Genomic DNA, 26,246 nt, shown 5'->3' with positions numbered 1-26,246 from the left:
TTTACTTGTTAATTATTGGTACCTACATTGCCAGGAAACTCTTACAAGTCGCCTCGGATGTTTCTTTTGCTTCTTTATCCTGTTTACAGAGACAAACTAGACTCCCTTTGGGTCCGATCCTCCACAATTAAGCAAATGAAAAGTTCTCCACTTACTCCAAAGGGAGCAGGATCTGGTCCTAAGTAAGATTCCTTGTTTGGCATAATGGAGGTTACATAAGGTAAAACTTGTTTTTCTACAGCAATTTTCTAGGTGAATGGGCTGTTGTATCCTTTGCAAATATTACCTCCTCTTCAAATATCTTGTGCAGTTCTACTGATAATCCGCAGCTAAGTTTTCACGTTATCTGATCCAAGCCGTGCCAGTCTGTTCCATGTCCAGCACTCAGAGATGCAGGAAGGGTTCTGTGTTGTAGTGGGCAACTCAAAGAGCAGGTTTTGTTTGAGATAAAGTGAGGCCATGTACATCAACTATGTGAATTGCATCAGGAATGTTACAAAAAATAATTTAAAAAGTAGATAAAATATTAGAAGAGCTTCTAGATCTCATCAGACTAAAATCCCCAAACAAATCCCTATGCTGATCTTTTTCCAAAAATTAAACCTGACTACAGATGCCAGGCTCTGCCCATAATGATCTGAAGACACAGAAGATGATGATATAAATGACACAGGAAAAAGTAGCTATGAATTACATGAACTACAAGAAAAGACAGTGGTATCACTGACACCTTTGCTACCCACAATGGACCAGAGCATTTCACAACAATTCTGGTGGGAACATGCAGGTGGATGAGAAAGTGTCAGGTATTTGTGTTGAGAGATGACAAAGAAGCTGACAGGGCAGCATCAGGGAAAGGTTTTCTTCGATTTTCATGGATAGTTTTAGTGAGTTCCTACTTTCCCAGGGCAAAATGTGCTTCAAAACTGGGACTTTAGGTGACAGGTAAGTTCTCAAACAATTAGGTAAAAGCTGAGAAAGGATATTGAGACTTGTAAGTCACATCTTTGAGATCCTATTTTATCACATTCTCAGAAAAGTCACCAGAAACGTTAACTGAAGAATACCTAAATAAATCTAAAAAATAGCTTTTCTATATATCCTATGCTTCTCTTGCTCATTTAGAGTGAGTGTGAGGAAGACTGGCACATTAAATTAATGCCTCCATTGCTGCCAGGAATTAGTTCTTGGCCAACCCAAAATCAACACCCCTGTCCTTCTGAGTTGTTAAAAATTTGAATCCAAGGAAAAATCTGGTACGTATTCCCCCTTTATTTTAGATATATTGCATCCTCCAAATTCAAGCACACCTCTGAGTTAGTGTATGAGGTGTTCCTTTTCAAAAGTGGATTCATTCTGGTTGGGTTTCTTGCTACATCAGGTATCTCCTGGAATTGCACAAAACCTGAAGTGTATTCCTGATGAAAAACTCCGAAAGCTTTCAAAGTACTGTTCAGTACAGATTTAGACTCTGTAATCTAGGTTCCTCTCCATGGTTTTTGTGAACATATCTGGGTTTGGTGGCTCTTCCGCCACTAGACTCAAATGATAACAAGATTGTCATCATTCATACCATCGACATTATGTTTCGAGTATCTATGGTTTAGAGAATAACCACAATTTTGATGGTATGATCCATATAGTGGTTCAGTCAGCAGGAATTCTGAAATTATAAAATCGACAAGTATTCCCTACATTTTATTATTATTGTGGAAATATCTTTTACTACTACTGAAGTACAAATCAGAAAAACATGTCTATTCAGGAATGGTGTTTAAACACATGTTTAAATGCTTTCCTGAGTCAGGGCTCAGTGTAGATCCACCCAGGCAGACATTCATGTTACTTGTAGGAAACCATCTCTTGTTTTGTGGGATGGGGTAGCAAACAATTTCATATCTGACATTATTAGCCTTTAAACATAGCTCTTCTTAAAAGCAATGTCTGTGGGTGAACTATTCAAACGTATTTTAATGTTATTGTTCACTCACTGTGCTAGAAGGGTTCTGGGGATCAGCTTTGTGCCCTTTAGGGGTTTAGAATTCTTTTCTTGAAACGCACAAGTTTTCTGCTAAATCACGGACTTTCTCAGCCTTTTTCTCACTTTCCAGTTTCCTTGTAAATTTGGCTGGTCCTGCACCTTTCTCAGCCCTGCCCTTCCCCCATTCTCCAAGCTGGAGCCATCTGCAGAGAAGCTGCAGAAAACTATTTTTCTGTTGGCTTCATCCATTCCATTACTCAACATAATTTCACTTGAATGGGAGCGATGCATTCTGCCAAGTTCCCTCAATACAGAGGTAAAAATCCAGAGAAGAGCTCCTGCTCCTACTTTGGGAGTGGATTTTCAATCACACTCCTGAAGCCACTGTGGATTAACCACTAGAAACCCAGTTAAATCTGGAGTTAGCCAGACTGATTACAAAATACACGACAGAATTATTTTGCCTGTTGAATGAATAGGTCACATCCAAACTTCTCTGAACTGTCCACAGTGTTCTAACCCATTATACCTGACCTGTAAATCCACAAATCCTTGTCTGTATCTCAAAGGCAGAATCTAGAGCTTCTCCCATTTCTTCCTCCCCTGAAAACTAATTCTGGGTCTTTCTGCAGCAAAGTCAGACCAGACTGGTGGCATCAGGAACAAAGCTTTGGACAAGACCAAACTCACTTGTGCTGTTGACTTTCAGGAGATTTGGGGTATTTACTCGTTATGCTGTACTTCAGGCATTCACCTAGTAAAATACCGAGTCTTACTCCTTCTTTTGCTTCCTTTGTCCTCAAGACGCTCACCAAGAGCTGGTGACCTGCTGTAACTCAGGCGCTGCATGTCAGCATGACAGCTGTCACTTGCATGCAGTTTGTTAGAGATTGAGGATGGAGTTGTTGGCACTGCGAGTAAAAAATAAGAGGACAGATTAGTCCGACAATGAATAAAAATCCAGTTAGCACTAAGGGAGAAAACAATAAGAAAGTAGAGTGGAATGTGGGCTAAGTCACAGCCACATGTGTGTAAAGGCTGACGGAGGTGAATTCAGGCAGAGGATGGAGTTGTATCTTGAAACTGTCACAGGCTGAGTTCTGTTCCCTCACATGAAGCATGAATTTTGTACCTCTTCCGGCCTATTTATCCTGTTCTTTTGTTACTGTTCAAAAAGGGGCTTAGTGATGCCAGTCTGAATATTCCACCAAACGAAATCACTTATTTTTGTTCACCATTACCTATTTAGTGAATTTGGAACCAGCGGCAGCTCATTCACTCCCTGCTGTAGAGACCAGAGCCCGTATGGGCTCAGGTGGCCTTGCCGCAAGTGTCCCAGCTCCACTTGTCCCTGCCAAGTTCCCTCAGACCTGATTTACCAAAGTGACCAAGGATGAGCCAGAAATTCAGATCCCTCAGAAAACACCCATTTGCATACTAGTTTTTAGACACATACACTTATTAGACCTTTTTGCAGAAATGAGCAAGAGACATAGGAAAATACTGTGTTTTTTCATTCCTGATGAGAGCAGGAATTTGAGCTGTCAATCTACCCATAGCAGGCACTGTAATCTGGGACTTACTCCCAAGCCACCCATTCTTTTAGGTCTTTGTGAATTTGAAAAAGTTGAAGGAAAAGTTTAATTTGGCCTCCTAAAAGTCATATGTGCTCTCCTCAGGATCTGATATGGAAGGATTTATTATAAATCTGCATGGATACATCTCTTCATTGGGAGAGACAGCAGAGGCCATTTGAACTGTAAGAGAAATAAAGCAGAACAGCAGACACGAGTTAGTATTTAACCACTCAAAATGACCCAGAAAGGGTCTTTTACTAAAAGCAGGTAAGGGACTAGCCTCTGATGTCATTGCAAACTGCTGCATCCAAAATTTCTCTGGCGACATTACAAAGTGAATGCAGAGCCCAAAGACAAACATTTTCTCCGGATCAGCAACAATTGCTGTGTTCTGGAAGGCTTCCAAATGTAACCTTCATTCATTAGGAAAAAAACCCCAAAACAGACTGAGGATAGCCCAGGAGAAAGAGCAACAGCCACAATATTTACTGAAAGGACAAAAGGTAAAGAAATTAAATGGGCAGAGAGAAAGCAAGAGGCTTCGGGTATTGTGCAAAGCTGAAAAGAGTTTAAAAATGATAAACAGATGGAAACTGTCCAGTCTCTCAGCTGTGGATCACAATTCAGGTGAAGCAACTATGTGCAGCCAAAGATGTATAAGTATCCTGTAATTTCTTGGAACCATTGTAGAAAAGCAGAATATGGTTCAACGCTATTTGTTATAAATTGACCAGAAATTACTGAGCCCCATGGAAGAACTTCTGGATGAAGTTCATAACTTAGTATTGCAGGTCAAGCTAAATGAATGGAACTGATCCTCTTGGCATTAAAATCCATGAAGCTATAACCTGCTCTATGTCCTGATTCAAAGCTGCTCAGGTGGTAGATGTACAAATCAAAGGTTTTGGCAGCGATACCAGACTTGTAACAGCACGACTGCACTATGAGGCAGATGAGGTAATTAATCCAGATTAAAAATACTAATGCCAAGGAAAAAAAAAAAGCTGTTTTAACCTTTTTTTTTTAACATGGTTTAGTTTCACAGCCCAATTTACATATGAGTCAGGGCACGATGCAGGAGGTAATAGCATAGAAAGAAGTAGCAAGGAAAGCAGAAATGTCTAAAGTTGAGATTGCCCTCAAAGACATTATATCATGAAACCACAGCCTGGGAATCTAGCTGTTATACCAAGAAACAAAAGCAGAGCTTGCTTTCAGGTGCTCATTAAATCCAATATGATGGTGATTGAGAGCATAGCATAGCATTTTTGTTCTTTTCCTCTAGCTGAAAGTATGTCAGTCTATAAACCTCTACCGTTTGAAAAAGCTGCTTAGAAAACTGGAAGCTTGATGTGGCCAGAATATCAGTATTTAAAGCAACAGCTTTCATCTTTCAAAGCTCATAGCCTGTGCATTAGTGACATGAGTAACCCCGGCTGAATGCTCTGGGAAAGCTGAACTGCAAGAATACAAACTATTACAGGTTATGCACGTAGGACTTCAGACTGGTTTTATGAAATGGGGAGGTGTCTCTGATCACGCAGTCTGCCTGCCTGCTAGTACATCTATTTCTCTGGGCCATTCCCCACAATAACTTTGGAAGGCACCACCCAGTTTCAAAAAAATTTGTGAGAGCAGCTGCACTCGCAAAACAATGATGCTCCAATGAATGGGAATGACCACTGACATCCATGCATCGCCTTTCTTGTCTGTGTTCTACTTGAGCTGCGTCTCTGCTATCTTCTCATGGCCGGCTCCTTTCTGTACTTCAGTGTCCCCTCATCTTGCACTCACCTCCTGATCTGTTTTCACCTATGAATCTCTGTGATTACTCTCCATGGAAAAATACTTCCATGGCATATCCACCCACATATAACACGCTGGCAGACTTGTTTTCTCTTCCATTACCCTTTACCTTTGCCCCAACAGTGATCAATTCTCTTTTCCTTGTTCTCAAACCTATACAAAAGAGGTTACTTCTCAGACCTAACACTTCCTAAAAAGTTCCATGCCAGCTCCCCTGTTAATTCTGCCTGCTCAATGGCTCTGCTGGCTGCTTGGCTTTTCAACCCTTTTATCTAAGCCAGTCATCCTTCCACATATATTTGGTAAACTGTTCAATAGCGAGGATCACAGGCAGGAAGCTTTCTCTGTCCTACTCACAGCATGCCATTCCTAGGTAGCATCCACAAACTACAGTTTGCAACAAACAGGTGGGCAATGAGCAAACTAACACATCTACGTACCCCCAAAGAACAACCGGACTCTTTCTTTCTCACTAAATTTTCCTGTTTACTTTCTGAATAATTGTTCACGAGTGTTCACACCATCTGTGCTGTGAACTGTAAGCACAGGGTCCTGTGGAATATTTGATCGTGTCATTCAAGGCTACAAGAAGAATGCATGGTTTAATTCTGCCATTTCCCAACTGTACAATCTCAGCATTTCTTTCACGTATTTGTTTTATATAGTGAATGAACAGTTTGTATATATATTTCTAAAAAATACAATGGGCCAACTTACAAATTTTGCATTGAAATTCACTAGCATTTTCCTAAGAAGTGACTGGATCCAAGATTTTAGTTCTGATTCATTTCAGAATGAGCTCTAAAGTTCAGATAGAGTTTGAAGCTTGGGGACATTAAAACCTATGGTTTTGAGTCAGACTCATTTTCTTTTCCCACTCCTGGTCCTTTTCTCTGTTCTATGGCTTCTGAAAAGCAGCTACTGTGTCCACAGGGTGGAACTTACAAGCCTGAAGAGCCAAACCCGACACTGTTGCTTATTAGTATTTTTGTGTTTGTCTCTATAATTTGTCATCCTATTTAGCTCTGGATGAGGATGACTTTCTTGCACAGAGGTCTGGAGAGGCGTCACGTCATGTGCTCCACGCTGTACCCTCCTGAGGTTTACTGCTGCTGAGCTCTGACAGAAATGCAAACCCTGAAGTCTGTGCTCAGTCTTCCGTGAGGAGGCAGCCAACCGCTCTGTGCGCAGCGACGCTGCCAGCTGGCCGTGGAGGGACGATGGCATCAGCTGCAGCCTGTCCCCTCGGCGAGCTGCATGACAGATCTGGTCCGGGAGGATTAGAAACCAGGGGAGCGGAGAGCAAATTGCTGCAGGGAGATGAGTTTGGGGGCAGGGGAACGCGTTCACGCCGCTGCTCTTTTGAACGTTTCTCTCTCGATCCCAAGTTACCTGTTATGTGAGATGGGGGAAGTGAGGGCTGCAAAGAGAGAGGCTGATTTTCAGGAAGACTACAGAGAAACGTAACTCACATTAGTGGTGAGATTAAAGGATTAGATTCAATTCACACCACAGTCAAAATGAAATTTCAGCCTCTGCTTTTTGTGTAACGTGCAGTGGGCCAGAGCTGCGACAGAGGTTACAGAATTCAGCATCCTCAGCAAGGCATGGAGGGAGAGGGGTCTAGGCCCTGATTTCTGCGCTCTAGTACAAGTGTCTACTCGCATGTGAAATACGCACCACTAATTAGCAGCTTCTCTTGTGATGAGTGTAGAACATGACCTATGGTACCACCTTTCCCTTTCTCCAACTCCCTATGCTGGATATTTCCTCAGATATTTTCTCCAGGAAATCCTTTCTGTGAGGCACTGCAAACAGATACTGGAATCCTAATTACAAACAAACAAACAAACCCACAACATAAAAACCCTCCTGTAAAGTACTTCTTGGGTGCGGCTTGATATTACAGAATCCTGTGCGCCAAATCACAGCCAGGAGTGGAACTGGCTGTTATATTCCCGGTGTGTGAAATGACTTGAGAACAGAACCAGTTTCAAGAGTAAGTTTCCATTTGAAGGCTGGACTAGCTCAGTTTCCAAGGTCAGATTTCTGGTGCGAACACCTGATTCCCAAACTGACATATATTAGAATATTTCTATGATTAAAAATAATAATTGTGTTCCAATGACAGCAGATAGGTACAGAGGAGGAAGGTTATTCTTTCAGGTAATTTTTCAGGCAGTTAGTTACAGAGAGAACTCTACTATTCAGCCACTTTTAGTCAAGGCTTTTTGCACTTTTTTCTTTGCTTCCCTCTCAAATATTTTGTAGGCTGTTGTAGCTTAGGTAGGTTTATACGCTTAGTGCTTGTAGATCAGCCCCATTCTTCAGCCATGCCAGCTTTTGCTCATTTTTGTTGAACATCTTCCAGTTTCCCATTCATCTGGTAATAAGACGTTCAAATCTGAACACAGCATTGCAGGTACGATTTCTTGTCCACTTGGAATTACAGTGCTCTTAGTTACATAGGGCAAAATTTTACTGGGCCATTTCTGCTAACCTATTATATATATGTGTATATATATATATATATGTTAATATGTAAGTTGGTAGGTTGATGTCTACTGTATCTAACTCTCTTCTAACATCAGGGCTTTCCTCTCACAGAATGTGTGGTCTAGATTGTTTTTGTGTGGGTGTACTGGTTGGTATTTTTCCAGGATTAATATTTTTGCTACATATTTAACTGTGCTGGGAGAGCTAGGATTACTTGCCTATTCTTCTAACAGTTTATAATTTAGTAATTAATGGTGATTTCATTGCCCTGTATTTACTCCTTCTTTCAGACCACTGTTAATGTCAAATAAGGCAGGGTCCACCATTCTCTGTTAGACTGTCCCCTCCTGTCACTCAGCCCTTCAATCCCAGTGTATTTGACACATGCTCTTGCCATTAACTTGTAAGTCAAAATAAACTGCATTAGCTTACGCAATTTAAATAGCCTAGAGACTGTTCACCAATGTAGTAGTAAAAGAGCCAACTGGAGAGTTAAAAATAAATTGTTGCCTCATGCATTTAAACTGGAAGATAGAGGAAAAATCTACATCTTCGGAGCCTGTGTGAAGAGATAAAAACTCCACATTTAAGCTTTGGGTTCTGTGGGTTTGCTAAGAAAAGGCTGCGTGGGAGTTGTGCACAAGTCCCATCTCCTTGTGAGACTGGTGGGTGCTCCAGCGTGTTCTTGCCTGTAGCTATTTGTATGTGTTCTCTTTTCTCCATTCCCTGACAGGTCCATGGGAAGTGTGTGTGTAGACACAACACAGCAGGTGACCACTGTGAGAAATGTGCACCGCTATACAATGATCAGCCCTGGAAGCCGGGAGACGGAAAAACAGGGGCACCAAATGAATGCAAAAGTAAGTAGGAGGGGGTTTACCGATCCAGGCGTTCAGGATGAGCACTCACCGTGCCAGGCAAAGTTCCCTGACGAAGGCTTCTGTCCATTTACACTAATGTGCTATTACAGAAATGGGGCACTGATGGAAAACTTCATTCTGTATGTTGTTTCACTGCAGCTGACCCATTTGGGCTACTGGGAAGTGGAACTTACAAGGCAGAAATCTGTTCTTCATGCAGCTACATCTGCTCACGTGTTTTAGCGTTCCAGGGCTTCATGCAGGGCTTATGATACCATCAGATTGGTTTGTTTTCCTGTAAGAATTCCACCCAAGCTTCTGACCAATTCCACCAATTCTCTGACCCTGCTGGGATTCTCAGTTGTGTTGCCTTTTCTCACTTTTAGGAAAATCCAGGATTGCCGGCAGATGAAATGTATTACAGTCAGATATTTCCTCCATGATTCACAGTAGGAAAATGATACCAGTATTGTTGTGTCTGTTATATAAGCCTGACTATATTGTCCTGTTTCCCACCAGAATGTCGCTGTCACAGCCACGCTGACAGCTGCCACTTTGATCTGAGCGTTTGGCTGGCGTCAGGAAAGCGCAGCGGTGGAGTCTGCGACAACTGCAAGCACAACACAGAGGGACATCGGTGTCAAAGGTGCAAACCGGGGTACTACCGGGATAGGGGGAAACCCATGTCCTCTCCAGAGGTCTGCAAACGTAAGTGACTATTGTTACATGTGGTGAAGACAAATGGTAGAGGAATGATTAAAAGAAAGAAGTCAATAACTCCTACAGAATCAATAACTCCTACAGAAGTAACTAATGAGTATTACTATCCTTTCTTTGTATTCTTTTCCTAAACAACAGGTTTTTGATCAAAGGTCATCTTCCTGATTTTCTATGTCTATTCCTCCCTCGGTATCACACATTTTTTTTGTGATAACTGCTACAGCTCTCCAAATGCACTACATTCTGGGGAAAGGTACACTATTCTTGTGCTTGTATTTAAAATAATATGGTTCCTTTAGCAGTTTTTTTATGCTTCTTTCAAGACTATGTGTGCTTATGTGTAAGCTATTGTTAAATTCTACTGTGCAACATCTGTGCACATAAATATATACAATAACAGCTGCAAGAGGTGTAGGAAGCAAGAGACCAACTCTTCCCGAGTAGATATACTCAGGAACAAACAGATCAGAGCTCACTCAGACTTATCTCTGGATTCTACAGCTGCATTATGGGGTGCTCTGCCCAATTTAATCGCCACATTAACACTTCAACTTGGGCACAGAGGCACTAATGGTTGTACACAGAGGGTGTACAACCTCTGGATCAAGGTATTTTGCACCCAGCCCAAATCCCCCTTACTTAGTGTGAACATTTCCTGAGTATCCTGCCAGGCTTCGCATACCCAATTCCATCTGGCATCTATTTCGGAGGTTGCCATTTCCAACAATATACATCACTTCCTTTCTCCCTTTGGACAGTTTTCCTTCCCCATAGCTCAGACATGAGTTGCCAGCACAGAGAACTTCATCCTCTGTCATGTCTACTCATGCCCCCTGGCATCATGTGCTTTTGAAGCTTTCCTGACCCTTTGATGTTCTTCATCAAGAGGCCTCTGAAACACTCCGGTTATAAACGCTCCTCTCCCTAGGACTGCGTGGCCTGTGATACTGCTTAAACTTTCTGTGCACAACACGTTCTATTTTTCTGCTCTTTTGTATTCTTTCCTCTGGATCTTAGTGCCAGCACAGACCATTTCCATATGACCCCTTCTTTCTGATTTCGCAATGTTCATCACAGAACACTGATCAGCAGACAGAGCTGGGGTGAGCTGATGTAACTCACCCTGTATCCCATAGTGTTCTATGGTGGCCCAGTTCTAGTTCTGTTTCTAGTCTGAGCAGATTTGCCACAGGGAAATATTGTAATGAGAATAAATTGTTGTGCCAGAAGATTTGCTGAAAGAACCTGTGTATGAACTCTTGTATTTAACAGCAGGGTGATGATGTAGTAACCAACATCATGTAATATTAGATAACTGCTAAAGTCAAGGAGCATTGGAGAGCAGCGAGGAGGAAAAAACATGGCTCAAAAATACAGCCTATTTGTGTGGAAACCCTAGAACAGTCTGCCTGGATGAAATCAGACCTTGACTGTACCTCTGCCTCTTTTGTCCTGTCTGGTTACAGGCCTCTCGGTACCTCCTGCCAATACTCTGTTCAGAAATTCACCTTGCTGAAAGAGCTTTATTCCTATCGTGCCAGACAAGCACAATAATGTTCTTTTCACCTGGAAATGTGCTGCTGCCAGCAGAAGGCCTCCAAATACAATTGTTTCCTCGCTGACCTGCACGCTCAGGCCTAGACAGCTGCCATCCCGCTTTAGCCACCTACAAGTTGTGTCTTTTCTAGGTAGAGAAACAGTGGGACCTGTAGGGAATGATTTACTGCAGTCTAATGTAGAAGAGCTGAATTACATTCTATAGGATATCTGGTTTTCTTCCTTCAGAGGTATTATGGATCACTAGCCTGCACTAGGGTTTCTGCTGGTTGAGATGAATCTAACGTGTCTGATTCAGCATTGATGCAAATAGCAGAATGTGACCCTATCTGTGCATGACTTAAGTCAATGGGACCTTTCACCAGCGTGTAAAAGCACGAGTGAGTGCTTGCCATATCCAGGCATAAGGAAAGAATATTACATTTCACTCTAGAGAGCCTCAAATTTTACAGCAGCCTGATATGTGCACGATGCTTGTACCTGCGTGGAAACAGAAGGGATGCTGCAGATCTAACTACAGTTAAGAGAAACCTGGGAGGGTGGTGGTTAGTGCCTTTTTTAATTGAGGTGAGGAGAATTCCCGCAATGACAAATTACCTTAATAGTGTTCTGCATGATGAAAGAGCTGATCCCCAAACACTTCTCCATGTGGTTTGCAGGCAGCTTGTGAGTGTGCATTTCATGTTATGCTGTAGCTGTGCAGAGAATTTTCAGGGAAGGTTTTGCTACTTCGGTTATTACCAGTGACAGCAAAACCAGAAACAGCAGTGCAGACAAGCAGAGTTGCTTTGGTTAGAGCAGACTCAGTTTGACAGACAGAAGATTTCACCTCCAGGACCATCATCAGCTCCTTATGCCTCGAGATAATATTAAATTGAAGTCCTTATGCAGGATCTAAGATAGAGGCCCTCTTCTCCATCCTTTAGGTTGCAAAACTTGCATGGCTATTAAACTTAACCTGGTGTGGTCTGAGTAAATTGTTCAGGTTTTTTGACCCTAAACCCAAGTCTGGTTACTCATTATAAAAACAGTTACTGTTTTGAGAATGGCTAATATGTAAAATTTAGAAATTAGACCACCAGGTACATTTCTCTCATACCTCAGCCTGCTGATCATAAATTGAAGAGCTGCCACTTCTGGATTAGCATGTTTGTGAGGATTTAAATGTAACAATTACAAGGCATCGTCGCACTTGGAGGAAACCACGCAAGCAGGGCCAGCCTAACAAAACGAAATGAAAAACCCACCTACTGGGCAAGTGCTGAAAAGCAGTAATAAACTGCTACCAGCAGACTGAAAGGATGATTTTGGTGAGAGCAACCTCATCCTCAGCTTCCCATTTTGAACTCGAAGGAAGAACAAAAATCCTCAATGGGAGATCAAAACTTGACCCTTGTGTACAGTAGATACTGAGCTGGGAAAGGAAATCTGATGAAAAAGCTGAATGAAATGCTGTGCTAATCCCTTTGAGAAAGCACGCTTGAAGAGCGCTCTGCCATCCAGAGCAAAGTCTAAGTTCAGCTGTGACATCCCCCTCAGGCTCCCAGGAAGTTAACAGGATGCTGCCCAGGCCCAGAAAAAGTCTTTAAGCATTAGTCATAATAATGAACAGCATTCCCTCTTAATCACTGCTAAGAAAAAAAAAAGTAGCATAACAATTGGATGTCCTGGCACTACCCGAACCAGCCTTTGCTGACCCTCCAATGTGAGACTGCAAAGACATTCCCTTGAAAAGAAAAAACCTTAAAATTTGACGTATAAGTGTGAATCTGCTATTCCTTTTTGTCTGCAGGGGTAGCCTGTCTCTGATCCCTTTGCTTCTCCTGCTCCTAGCAGCTGGGGATGATTGAGAGCCAGGTCATGTGCAGAGCCCTGTTTTGACACTGCTTAGATCTATACTAAAAGAAAAAAGGCATGAAAAGAACCCCAGAGCAAGGCACACACCTGCCTGTTATTGGGGGTGACAACACAGGATTAAGTAGTTTGGATATAGAGTTGTATGGGAGCTTTGAGTCGGAAGCCTAATCGTTTCCTAACCAATGGTTAGAAAAGCTGTTGTATCCTTGGCTCTTTCCTGTGGCTTATTTAGAGGCTTAAGAGATCCTTCTGAAATGGCACCATCTTTTGTACTCACCCTTTGCTTAGCTTTAAAAATAATGCAGGCATGTAGACCCATTAAAAAGAGTCTCCAGGAAAACAAGCTTTTTTTACTCTAAGCACAAGGGTTGAAAATTAAAATGTGCCCACATGCACGTGCACACACACTCTGAAAAGCTCTGCTTCTCATCCTTTTACTTCTGAGCAGAGGGAGTGAACTTTTAATTGTAATATCACAAAGGCCTGATCACATCTCAGTTCAAAGTCTGTCTTAATCGGCCCTGACCACACACACAGCTGTCTATCTTATTTCCTTCATTTATGAAACATCACTGGCTGAGTCAATCCCCACATCTGACATACTTTAAAAATTGCCCAGATTTGGTCATATGCTCCAAAGATGCACGGGTACGTATTTCAGATTCAAAAGGCTTTGTTTGAGTTTTTTATTTTGCCTGTTTTTCATCAAATAGCCAGTCTGCTCATAGCTGAATCTTAGGCAGTATTATTAGACAGAAGTTTAAGGCAAGATACCTCAAGGTCCACCAAATTACTCGGAGCACTTGCTATTTTCCTCTAAGTTGGGACCATATTGTTACAACTAATGTTATATTTTACATCTGTGCCTAATTACAGGGGAAAGACAGCTGTGCTGAGGGCAGACAGATTTATTGAGGACTTGAGTGGAGGCTGCTGTATGAATTATTCATTTTTCATTATTCCTTGTCTCCTCCTTTTTACAGTAGTTTCTGACAAAACAAACTCAGTAGATGAGTGAGACTAAAAGACAAGAGGATGCTTTGTGATACTTTGGGACCGAAAGCCAATTCTAAAGTATAGTGATGAAATTTTTCATTACACTGCTGTCAAGGGGAGAACCCAAATAAACCAGCCATCTCTGAGCCAGAACTGTCTGCACACCGTCCCTAACATAATTGATGATGCCTTTGACAAACAAGGCCATTGTCACGTCGGCTGGTGTTTTGTTAGACAGGGAGGCGGATGGAGAGAAAACTAGGGTTTGCCAAGAGAAAAGAAGCAAAAATCAGCAGGGAAAGATGCTGTGTTGTCAAATATTGGGAAATATAAAAGGGTGAGGTTTTGGAGACTTGCTTTAATGTTGGTGTTTGGTTTTTTGGTTTTTTTAATTGTGAGGTTTATCTGCAAATCTGTGGTTCTATTAAAGAGATAAAACTCAGTCATCAACAGCTGCCCCCTTCAGCATGTGACATGTGGGCTCTTATTTTGGGAGTTACCTTAGATGCACAACTGGGATTTTGGCCATAATACTCTGGAAGCCAGACAATGTACACACCCAAGCTGAAATGCTAAATAAACACAGACTGAGTAAAGCGTTTGCAAGCCACTTGTATAACTCATCTGACAGTGTCGTACATTTATTGATTCAGCTTGCCCTCTGATCCACCAGAAGCTGCCCCAGTTTCTAATGGGGGAATATGCCCCACACTTCATTTGGGAATATTAGTTTTCCTGAACTACACCCCCAAAATAGGAAGAAAAAAAAATAAAGGAGAGCACTTTTTTCCTACCTCCTCATCAGCTTCTGCAAATGCTGTCAGTCACTCTCCTGTAATACTTTCCTTAGGGACAGGATTGGAGAAGGTCTCATCTTCCTGACTCAGGATCTAGTCTCGGTGATTAGTCTAAAGATACTGATGATTTACCCATCTGTTACGTGGCCCTAACTGATGAAACCTGAAAACCAGAAATAAAATGGGAATAAAGATGGGCCCAGAAGTTGCAGAAATAGAAGAAATTTAAGGTGAAAACTCCACAGGTAGATCCTACATACAGAGATATTACAGTGAAATCAGAAGCCTGGATTCAAGCCAACCCAGATGTTGGCAACCTCTTACTTGTGGCTCAGGCCTCTCTGTAGCAAAGGAAGCGTTTGTTTCCCCTCCTTATCCCCAAATCTATGACATCCATTTTTTTTTCAGTGATGGAAGGAACTAAGAGTCTTCTTTTTTAGGGTGCTGTAGTCAGCCCTGCAAAAATCTGGGCAAAAATAATTCAGGTTGAGCAGCAACAAATCAGAACTTGCCTTTGAAACTGTCAGTGCTAATGAGCGCTTCATTGTTACACCTGCTCTCCAGAACTGACAGCAAAATCCCTGGGTTTGCTCCCAAAGTCAAGACTGCTTTGTGGCAAACAGGCGAGCCTGCTGCCATCCGCCAACCAGCTCATTGTGTTGAGTACATTGCCCATGACAGCACGCTTATTTTCTGTCCTTAGGCTATTGTGCTAGTGTCCCTTGAAAACAACGGACTGAGATCCATCTACAGCAGAGTGTAATAACATTATTAAAAATATTGGCATAAAGAACACAGGGCATGGTGAAAAAAATATGTAGTAAGCAGATCATAAGAGAAATGTACTTTAAACAAAATCTCTCACTCTTTTTCTCATATGATTTTCAATAGATATTTTCTTTTCTTGAGCATCAAATATGAGGTTGCAGATGAAAGTGAATCTGTCCCTGCTACACTTAATACTCTTTATAGTCATATATTTGGAAAATGATGTGTGGAATCAGAGTGTTCATTTGGTCTCTTATCTGTGAGCTCATGAAGAAAAGTAGTTTGATTAGAAGCAATGATGGGCAAACTTAAAAAGCTTTGGAGATCATGTTTGGTTCAGATAAGCATCCAAAAGGCTGGCCCCCTGATCCAAGCTATCTAAACACTTTGGGTGTCCAGCATTTAACTGAAAATCTCTGTTAAAGCAGGTCTTAGCCACAAGATTTTTATTTCTGCCCTCTTCCAGCTGGATGAAGTAGTGATGCATTTCATTTTTTGTCTCTGCTACAAGCAAAAGCCAGGGCACGCTGCCTTGTTAATATAAAAAAGAGATTACATATAAAGGCCTGGAGTTCAGCTCAGTTCTCATTTTAATCAAACTTGTTTCAATATCAGAAATGAGTGGGTATGTTTATTGCTTGTACAGGGTGTTTAAAAAAAAACGGACCCAATTTCAAAGCACAGTGATTTCAAATTGGGTCCATCTTTTGAAACACCCTGTATTTTACCTCTGTTGGCACAAGGCTTGACCATCTCAGCCTCCAACCTGATGGAGAGGAGTCAACTGTGTTGGCTTTGCACCACCCCCTGTATATGACTTTCCACCTCACTCCCTGATGCTGTCACATGGGGAATGTACCAGTAGTGTGGGATTATGACAATTTATTTTCTATGAAGGCAGAGTTGCCCACAGGAGCTGTAACTATCTGCTTTACTGACAAGTTGCCTTGAGTTGCCAGCTTGGTGTCAAACTGGCCATAGCGTTTACTAAGATCTAGAATTTTTTTCCTCTTCTTTGCTCATCTCTATTTACATGGAAAATATGTCTAGTGAGTTTAGAGATCTTCTCTCATTCTCACTGCCTTCCTCATAACAAATCTGCTAATGCATTTATACAAAAAATTTCATCAGCTTCCTTACACACGTACCCTACTGCATGGGGAGACACATCCCTCAGAACTCACACTGAAGGAAATTTGTGGACTCTTTGGAGGCAGAAATTGAAAATAATGTTTCAGATCATCTGAACCACCTGTGTAAGCCACATCTAGCCCCAGAGGAACCAGTAGGTTTGTGATCTCTCTGTTCATAGGAAAGACAACGTAGGCGATATCTATAATATTTTACCTCACCCATGCTAGTGAATCTTTTTGCAAAACACTAAAAGTGAATCCCCGTTATAAATAAACACACAGTGGAGGCTTCCTGACACCTCTTCAAAATGCTGTATGGTCAAGGTTTGTGCAGTAGAGAAGAACCAACTTCACACATAAACGGGTCCCAGTTGTACTTGTTTTGCTGTGTTTAATGAGTTAAAAAGAAACAAAAATAATATTGCAAATGTAGGCTGATGATGCAATATTTACCGGTTCTGACTTGAAACTACTGAGCGTAAGGAAGAGGGTACGAGTTTATCAGCCTTGCAAAAATGTCTCTTAAGCAGATGGCCCCTGGGCACACAACCCCAGTCACCTCTTACCGTGTCTCCACAGCTTGCGCCTGCCAGCCTGTGGGTTCGGCCAACGCCACGTTCAGCAGAAGCTGGCGATGCCACCCCAAGACAGGATTCTGCTACTGCAAACCAGGTGTGGCGGGGCCCAACTGCGACAGGTGTCTCATGGGCTACTGGGGCTTCGGAGAGAACGGCTGTCGCCCTTGTGACTGTGCCAGAGACTGCGACCAGCGTACTGGAAACTGTTTCAATGGGTAAAGAAGCCCTTCTTCGGGTTCACTTTGAGACGGGTTCTGTGAAATAAAACAAAGATTAACTGAAATACTACAGCAATGGTGGTAATCGGAAGATGCTGGAGGGTGCACAATTGTTTGAAAAGGTGGCTGTAAGTCATAGAAGGTTTCTTAGATTCCATTTGGTGGCTGGCACATTTTAAGTCCATTGTATTATCCAAAGCGATCCTGAAAAGATGACTTTTTGCAGTAATAATAGGCAACTCCACAAGCCCCTGGAAACATGGTACAGCATCTTTAAATACACCTGGAAATAGATGGAAGAGTCTGGAGAGCTTGCCTCTCATCTGTGCCCAGGGTAAAAAGAATTACAAGGTCTCTCTCTTGTTTCTAGAGGACAGGCATCTGTACCCCAAAAATGCATTAATCAGTATAGAAATGCTATGATTTGCTGGGTGATTGCAGTTTTATGGGTTCTGCAGGTGTCCTCAGTTCCTAATGACATTAACAAGTTGTCACTAACTTCAAGTTGCTTAATTCAGTAAAAACAAACAAATGAAAGCAAAAAAGGCCCAATATATAGTTACCTAAAAAAAAAAAAAAAACCAACCAAGTTAGCAGTGGTAAGACCTAAATAAAAGCCTAGATCTTGTGAACTCTCTATATGGCATGAGGTCTTGCACTTATTTGCACTTCCAACCTGAAGAAAGCAAGTTCGTTTGGCTGGATACAGCCACGTGCTACAAACACCTGCTGCCCACCCATCTCGTGTCCTAACCAAGACTTCTGGTTTATCTGTTCCCCCAGTTATGACAACGAGCCGTTCTTTAACATTCCCATTGGGGGACGAATCCCTGACCTTGTGCAAACACCAACGAACGAGAGCGAAGAGGACTGGAAATGGAATGACCACGAGCAGGGATTTTCTGCACTGAGGCATCCGGGTACAGCCCAGAGTCTGGGAACGCTGAGGAACTGCACTCAGTGCCAGTTTTTTCTTGGCTCCAACCTGACTTAAATTCCCTCCCTCATCTCCAGCTTGTCCACCCCCCCATCTCCTGGCAACATCTGCCAATATGAACTACATAGGTTATCACTACACTTTACATTGTTATTTTCTAAACCAAGGGTACTATCCAACATTCATAAGTCATGAATAAGATCGTGTGCATAAAATACACTCCTTTTGTTGTCTGAATTATAGTCATAATGCTTATGGTTTTACACAGCTGCTTCTCAAGCATTCAGTTGCTGTTCAGAACTTCAAATGCTACTTGTAAAAAGGTCGCGTCATTTATCACTGAAATGTGCTTGTGGAATGCAAGATTTTTATATTCCTCACAGCACAACAGCTCAGGAGAGAAAGTAAAAGTATAATGTACCCAACTAAAGTTACAAAGTGGGCTTATAGAATGAGGTGGAGCCTATAGTACTAAATAGTTCTTAGTCTTCTTGCCGTATATGAAGATGAACACTTAACAGCATCACTAGCTTTGTAAGACCCAGAGATGATAGTGCCACGTATTGTATATCTTGACTTTTCTGAGATGGATATTACCTTAATATTGTTTAGCTTATGGGATCAAACAAGGGTATTATTACTTACATGATTTACACCTGGATCTGATTATTACAAATCTTTTTATTAGTATCAGTTTATTAACTACAATAGATCCCACGAGTGCTGGATTTTACCTGACAGTACTGACCAGATTTCAGAACAATTATTGCATCATCTAACAAGAAACAGATTTGCAAATAACTGAGCTTGCTCTCAGACTTACTCTTACGGTCCATTCAGATGACGGGACGTATATATATATAACTTTTTAACTGAGTATCATTTGCTTTTCTTTCCTCTCTCATGTCCCGGCTCCTCTCCAACTCCTTGTGTTCTGTGGTTCCCCTGCTAGAAAAGTGTGTGTGCAAAGAAAAGGTGCTTGGAAGTGTCACTGACTTCTGCCAAATGAAATATGCTTATGGTAAGTGGGTAACATCCCCTCAAGGTATGATGATTTCCCAATGTTCTCTCTATGCATGTTATTAGCTGACAGCTATAAAAAAATGACAGGACTGACTGGCTAAGCCATGAACTAAGAGGTAGGATTTCTTCTGCCTTTTTTTGTGTAGTGATATGTCCAATTTCTGATGAGAACTCAATAGCATTTTTCATGCAAGGCTCTGTGGTGTCTCCTTTCCATCCCATCAGCTTCACTCTTTATAGTAGGAGCACTAGAGTCATAGCTCAGGGTTGGCCTCTACATCAAGAATAAATGGTAAAACCCTCGCATCTAAACTGCCATTGTTCTTGCACTCATTATGCACGTTCAAATGGCCACGCTTGTTTACCAAGAATGCATTTAATATTGTGGTTTATCAACACCGGGTTCATGCCATCACATGAAACAAGAAAGAAAAGCTCTGGGTTGCAAAGTCTGATGTGCTTGTGTCATGACCCAACAAAGCCTGTTTGCGGGGCTGATCTAGATGAGACTGCCCTGCCAAAAAGTGATGGGATCCTATTAAATTAAAAGAACAGAAATGTATCACGGCAACCAGATGTTGGGCCACAAAACAAAAATGCTTTTTCTGGTTTGTTGTGCAATCATGGAATTTTAGCCATGTGACTTGTCTGCAGTCTCATGGGAAACGTCTCAGCTTCCTTCCTGCAGCACAGACAGGACAACATTTTTGAGAGGCCGGTATTACAATTCAACACAAGTTTTCAGACTGCAAAATGTAAGGCCTAGAATCAGTGTGCTTAAAATCTGCTGCTGACCTGTTTTTTTCCCACCCTTCCTAGGTATATAAAAGAAGTGCTTTCCTGTGATGTCCAGGCATTTGACATCAGCCCATTAAAAAGCAGTTGCTGAATAGCATGGTGAAAGGATCTGTTAACTACTTCTATAGAAAAATCAAATTTTTATTCTCCAAATTTATTTAGAAGAACCATGACTGAAGTGGACAAGCATTGAAATACATTTCCTGTTAACTGCCATGGTTCTTCATGTATTCCTTTAAGGTGTTAAAATTCTACCTTTTAGCAGCATAAACCAAAATTAATTTAGAAACTCATTGTTCTCTATCTGGATATATTTTCTGGCAGTGATAAAAGCGAGAATCCTATCAGCTCATGACAAAGGGACCCATGCAGAAGTTGTTGTGAAAGTGAAGAAGGTCCTGAAATCGGGCAAAGTGAAAATCGCTCGGAGCAACAGAAGCATTTACCCCGAATCTTGGACCAACAGGGGATGTACATGTCCCATTCTCAATCCTGGTAAGGACAAAATGCTTATCAGGTATTTTCCTTCTCCTGTAAACAGGGCTGACAATTCATTATGAACATTAGTTATCGCTACTTAACGCTTTCCATCAGGTCTTCCTGAGGCAGAGTCCTTTGATCCATGCTCACCAAAGAGGGAATTCAATACACAGCTGCACTAAAAAACATCTTATCAGAAAAACAAAGTTTTACCAGGAAGCCCACACATCCCTCACATCATGCTTTACTTCTTTTTGGAAAAACTAGAAATTACTATGAAAATTTAGGGAAGCGGAGTGAATCTAGCTTCTTCTATGCTTTTGGAATGGTTTCAAATAATGATAAGTCAGTCTTCTTTCTTCCACTGTAAATTCTACTGCGTTCAATGGTTCGTTCCATCAAAGCCCTAAAGCTGACAATCCGAAGCATACTGGAAAACAACCATGGGTGAGGAGCATAAATGCAAATGAATTTCAAACCAAGTAAAGCAGGAAAATCTTCGATAATTAGAAAAATAAACTTCTAAGTAAAAAAGCCCCTCTTTTTATAACCAGTTTAAGATCGGCCTCTGAAATAGAGAAATTCTGCATTTTCTTCTATTTATTGACTAATTTACTTTTTTTTCCCCTAGGTACTGACTATCTTATAGCAGGCCAGGAGGACTCTAGGACCAGCAAACTCCTTGTGAACATGAACAGCCTGGTGAAACCTTGGAAAGCATATTTGGGAAAACAAGTATCAGATATTCTTCGAACTGGGTGCAAATAATTTCTGCCTCAGAAGTGACAGTGCTGAACTTTGCCTGTTAGTGACACTGCAGTGGAAGGTGTAGTTAGTTTAAGCGTTTCCATTCAACATGCTCCTAGCAGAAGCACTGAAAGCAGACTCACCACCCCTTCTCCTTTCACGTGCTTAGACAGGAAACATGGGACGTGACTACTTTTTTATGATACAAAATTAGTGCATCATACATAGCTTACAAGTCAGTTCTTAATTTGAGCCTGATTCCGCACACCCAGAGAATCATTTTACAAGGCAAAACTAAAAATATGGATTAGCGTTTCCATACTTCAGGTCAGAGCCTGGTATTAATATGTATAAGCTGCTTACATAATGCATTCATTACTTGGGTGTAGTTTTCTTTGTAAGTGACCACTAGTAGGCAGCAATTTCTTTCAGCTTTACAAGTGGCAAAATACTAAACAAGCATGTCAAATAATACTTATTTAAAAGAGCTCAGATCGATTTACCATCAGACTGCAATGATGCCAATGTAACGGGCTGCTTTCTAGAAGGCAATATTATCCCAGTGCTGAACAGAAACAAAATTCGCTTGGGACAAGGTCCTTTATAGCTGTGCATTGCTATAATGAATGCATAGCGCTGGGGTCTGCTGCAGAAACCACCTTGGCTCAAACTTCATTCCAAATCCAGCCCTCGCTCTCTAAGGTCATTTTGCTCTTTGCTGAAGTACTTCAGTCTGTAACACCACGAAGGTTTCACAGCGATTGCCGCTAAAAAGCCTCGATGCTAAGAAAGAGTCAAAACACATAAGGAGCCAACAGCTGCTCTAACGTTGAGATTGTAAAGCTGCAAAAGTTACAAGCGAGAAGCAGAAGGAGGTAAAAGGGTTGGCTGGACTGTGCATGACACAAGGTAGCTATAGTTACTGGGAGAGCAACCAGGCTATTTGAACTGCGCTCAAGACCACTGGCATTTGATGGTAATTACTGCTTTCACTCTGCTTTATTTCTCTTGGTCACACTGCAGTTTAAGACACTGAAGCCAGGCTTCCTTCCCATTGTGCCCAAGGATTAAGTTTCCCTCCACAGAATTACAGGAGTGGTAACATCTGCACTCTAGGTAAAAATAATTCTGTCTTGCAAAAATTATTCTTTCCAAAGCAATTTTATGCTATAGGTAATTAAGAGGTAGCTACTTAAATCATTGGCTAACACAACATTTTGAGGGAACTGTAGCTTAAGATCTGTGTCCCCTATTTAAGGACTCACAGTCAAACAAAACTGGTTGGAGCACATTCCTTCATCAAGTAAAGAAAAATTTATGAGTCTGTCTATTCTTTCAGGGGGCTGCAGAGACAAAGCATGCACACATGCTACTTTTGCATATTTCTATTCCATGTCTTTAATTTTTTCATGCTCTCAGGAAAGAGGAGATATCTTCATTAACACTGTCTGGCACATGGGGTATCTAGAAAAAACTAACACTAAGGCAGAATGATGGAAGTCCCAGTCTACACCTTAGGCCACCAGTTTGTTCTCTTTATCACTGGAAGTCTGAAAAACCATCTGCTTTCATTCCATTTATTGCTCTTTTCCTTTTAACCTTATATCGGTTGAACAGCAGAAAAATCCTCAGCTCATTTGGAAATGGATGACAAGCAGATACTTGCAAAATAAAAGCCGCACTTTTCTCCCAGCAGTGCATGAACAGTGTTTCTTCCTACACCCTTTTCAGGAAGTTTCCCCCCGTCCCTTGCCATTGCTTTCCCTCTTTCACTTTGTTATTTATTTGTCAACTAAAATGGTATCCCACAAGGTGGCATCTCCAACAAGTCATTTAATTAATGCAATAAAACACTTTTTTAAACCAAGGAATTTGGCTTAATTTGAAATGTCAGCTTACCGAAATTAAGAGCATAGCAACTGCTTGCTTTACTGTCTCCAGAAATCATCTCACAACAAAAAGATTGACTAGTTCTCTTCCAAGTATCAATAAAGACGTGTACATGAATTTACAGTCTGTTCTCAAAGGGCCTCTCAGAATAAATGAAAATCAAGTGTAAATTTAGAACTAAGCTAAGGAAAATGCTTTTCAACACAGGCCATTTTACCTGCAGGAGATCTTATTGAATGACAATTATATTCCATTTTGGTTTATAGGCAGTACCATATTAAAGGAAACTCTCATACTCCACTGTTTGTGCCGGATTGGTGATTTTGTGGGGAGGGTAAATATCTGCATGGTGCCTTTCTGTGGATGAAAGTTATTTTTAACATGGCCATTTACAAGCATTTCTAGCTACTGCTAGTAGAAATACTATTTGCAACAAGAATATTGATACCCTGGTGCGTTCTCTTGGGGCCTACTGTAATACAGCAATTAGTGACTAACCAAGTGCAAACACCATTGTGTGCAAACAAGATAGACATCAATATACCACACATTTCAGATATCTCAAAAGTAGGTGATACACACAAACACTTGAGTAAAGTGTAAAGCAAGTAGAGTGGGGAAGCCCAAAAATAATCAGCTCATTTCTTCTCCTTCTAATTTCCCATTCTTTTTGAATCTCTGATTTACTTGCTGGTACCTGCATAGCTAAGTCTACTTCATTTCCCCCCATTAGTTAGAAACATTGCACACTTTGTTCCTACTACTAGCTCGTGTTTAATGGCTTTGCTGTACAGAGTAGCAGGTATTCCACAAGCATGGAATTTAATGTGAAAGTGAAAAATGAAAGCATATTAAGGTGAGTCAACACAGCAAGTTGACTTGTTATTGGTGTCACTACTTCTCCAAGTTCCCAGAGAAGAAAAATAAAAGAACCGAGCTCCCAGGTGCAATCTCTTCATTCTGCAGTGCTACAACCCAGGTAGCTTGTTTGAAAATAAGTATCTAAACAGAAATAAGCAGCATAGATCAAGTTGGAACAGCAATTGACTAAAGAGGAGATGAGAAAGTTTAAATTGATTACCATGAGACTTTGGAAAGGAAAAAAGTTATTTTCTTGTGCACTGGTACCTGGAATGAAGACAAGCACGAGACAGTGCAAGATGACAACTGCCTTCCTAATAGAAGCTGTTACATATGCCTCACAAGAAGCAAACAAGGTCATACATAGTAAATGAAAAGAACCACCATAGAAGGTATGGTATTCCTGTACCAAAAGAGTCAGTTTGTAGGCCTGTGTACAATATCACATACCTTGTGATCCTCTCTGTGACTGTGTCTTAGGTGGCACAATAATAAAAATACTAACATGGAAAAAAGGACACACTTGTCCAATACAGAAGTGGCTGGACAGCTTCTTTTAGCACATCTAAAATGGGGCCAGTCTTTAAATAAAACTGCCACATGAACAACCCCACAGCACCCAGCTCAACAAGGTGCCTCACAAGCAGTAGCAAGCACGTACCACACAGTAGCAATGATGTATCACTTGGGTGAAATAAAAGCCTTTACCCACAACAAAAGAAGTCTGTAAAGCTGTGGAAAATTTATAATAGAGCAGGTGATAGTCTGAAGCAGAAGCATGTGTAACTTGCCACAAATAGGAACAAACTCGGGATTGCTGGATGTCCAAGTAGCTCTGCAACAGCTGTGCAGCACGTGTGTCCATGAACACACGATCATTCTGAACCCTCAGAGCATCACAGGAGTTCATTAAATGAACATTTGGAGTGCTGAGCCCTAACTCCAGTGGACTGACACACTGCTACTAATACTTCTCCAGCTTCTGCTCTTGGCAAGCAGCTAAGGAGGAAAATGTACTTATGCACAACCTTTGTGCATCGCTCTTTGAGAGGGGCTCACTGCTATGAAGACTAAGTTTTGCCTGTAGCATTTACCGTGTCTCCTAAATTTTCCATGCTGCTTTACGTAAACATTCTTTGAATTGATATAATTCACATGATGTTCTCCCTCAAGTTCCAGACCCGGAAAAGTTAGCGTGTTATTTGTTATGTGTTGTAGCAGTTTAATTTTTTTTACTTAAAATTTCAATTAAAAATACTCAAACACTTATATTGATATTTTTCGATTGATATATTGATCTATTTTAAAAAAATGTAAACCATGCAATCCTCAAACCACATGCACATGAATTCTTTTTAAGGTAATAAACGACAAACATTCCAAACATCAGGTTCTTGCTTCAACAGTGTTAGGCAAGTGGTGAAAAGCATTTAGCTAATATAGCAACCATGACACGTTACTTTGCTCCTGAGCAACTTACCAAAAACGTACAACTGGTATGAGAAGATGTACAGATTGGAAACAAAACAAGTAGTTAATTTATGTAAATGGCATGTTAATTCAATAACTCATCAAAACCCAATTGTGCAAAATCTTGCATGTAGCTGCTTGCAGGTGCTTAATTCCCATGAGAAATATATGCAGGAAGTTTTACTTGTTTGACATCTAATGACATGTAAAAGAAATACTTAACAGGTCCTAAAACTGCTCCTTTACATGGAGTTGGTTTGTGGGATGCAAAGTACGAAGATAGAAACAGATGACAGGTGGGTGGAAAATGCTTTAGCTACAAATGCTGAGGACTCAGGACTCACACACACACACAAAAACCCTAAAAGATTAACATCTGTTTAAGGCCTTGAGAACTTCATGCTCTAGCTATGAATTCACCACCAAATTAGCTAGTTTGACATTTTAAATAACCGCACACTGACCCGCCAACTGTGTTAGGTACTATCTTGCACTAGTGGAAAAGAATTATAACCTTGGTGTTACAATAATCACTGCTGCACTTCTCCACTCTTCCTCTGTGGGGTGGCTCATCTCTCAGGTTCTCAGTATCACTAATGAAACATCAGCTCCAGAGGGGTTAACAGCAGTTGAAAACCAATTGCAGGCAGGCTGGTGCTGTTCAACAAAATGAAGTCACGTCCAATGAACAGAGCT

At 41.2% G+C, this 26,246-nt stretch overlaps 2 protein-coding genes across 4 annotated transcripts in view; one reads left to right on the top strand and one right to left on the bottom strand.

Moving 5' to 3' along the window:
* Positions 1–17,274, bottom strand: part of UROC1 (urocanate hydratase 1) — a 79,432-nt gene extending 62,158 nt beyond the window's left edge. For both annotated transcript variants that reach the window (XM_065075621.1, XM_065075622.1), the window contains exons 1-2: positions 17,115–17,274; positions 14,645–14,810 (exon numbers count right to left, since the gene is read on the bottom strand). The gene's annotated coding sequence lies outside the window, so the exon portion shown is untranslated. The remainder of the gene's footprint in view (positions 1–14,644; positions 14,811–17,114) is intronic.
* The window catches only part of LOC102089000 (netrin-4), a 45,488-nt gene extending 21,969 nt beyond the window's left edge, over positions 1–23,519 (top strand). For both annotated transcript variants that reach the window (XM_021294632.2, XM_005507536.4), the window contains exons 4-10: positions 8,594–8,720; positions 9,240–9,428; positions 17,128–17,341; positions 18,128–18,264; positions 19,234–19,302; positions 20,427–20,597; positions 21,214–23,519. In XM_021294632.2, coding sequence (XP_021150307.2) covers positions 8,594–8,720; positions 9,240–9,428; positions 17,128–17,341; positions 18,128–18,264; positions 19,234–19,302; positions 20,427–20,597; positions 21,214–21,350 — 1,044 coding nt within the window. In that variant the 3' untranslated portion in view covers positions 21,351–23,519. The remainder of the gene's footprint in view (positions 1–8,593; positions 8,721–9,239; positions 9,429–17,127; positions 17,342–18,127; positions 18,265–19,233; positions 19,303–20,426; positions 20,598–21,213) is intronic.
* The last annotated feature ends 2,727 nt before the right edge of the window (positions 23,520–26,246 follow it).

This window comes from Columba livia, chromosome 10 (genome assembly GCF_036013475.1).
Source record: "Columba livia isolate bColLiv1 breed racing homer chromosome 10, bColLiv1.pat.W.v2, whole genome shotgun sequence".
Classification (NCBI taxonomy): Eukaryota; Metazoa; Chordata; class Aves; order Columbiformes; family Columbidae; genus Columba; species Columba livia.
Note: the sequence above shows the minus strand (reverse complement) of the source record. Positions and strands in the feature narration are given on the sequence as shown.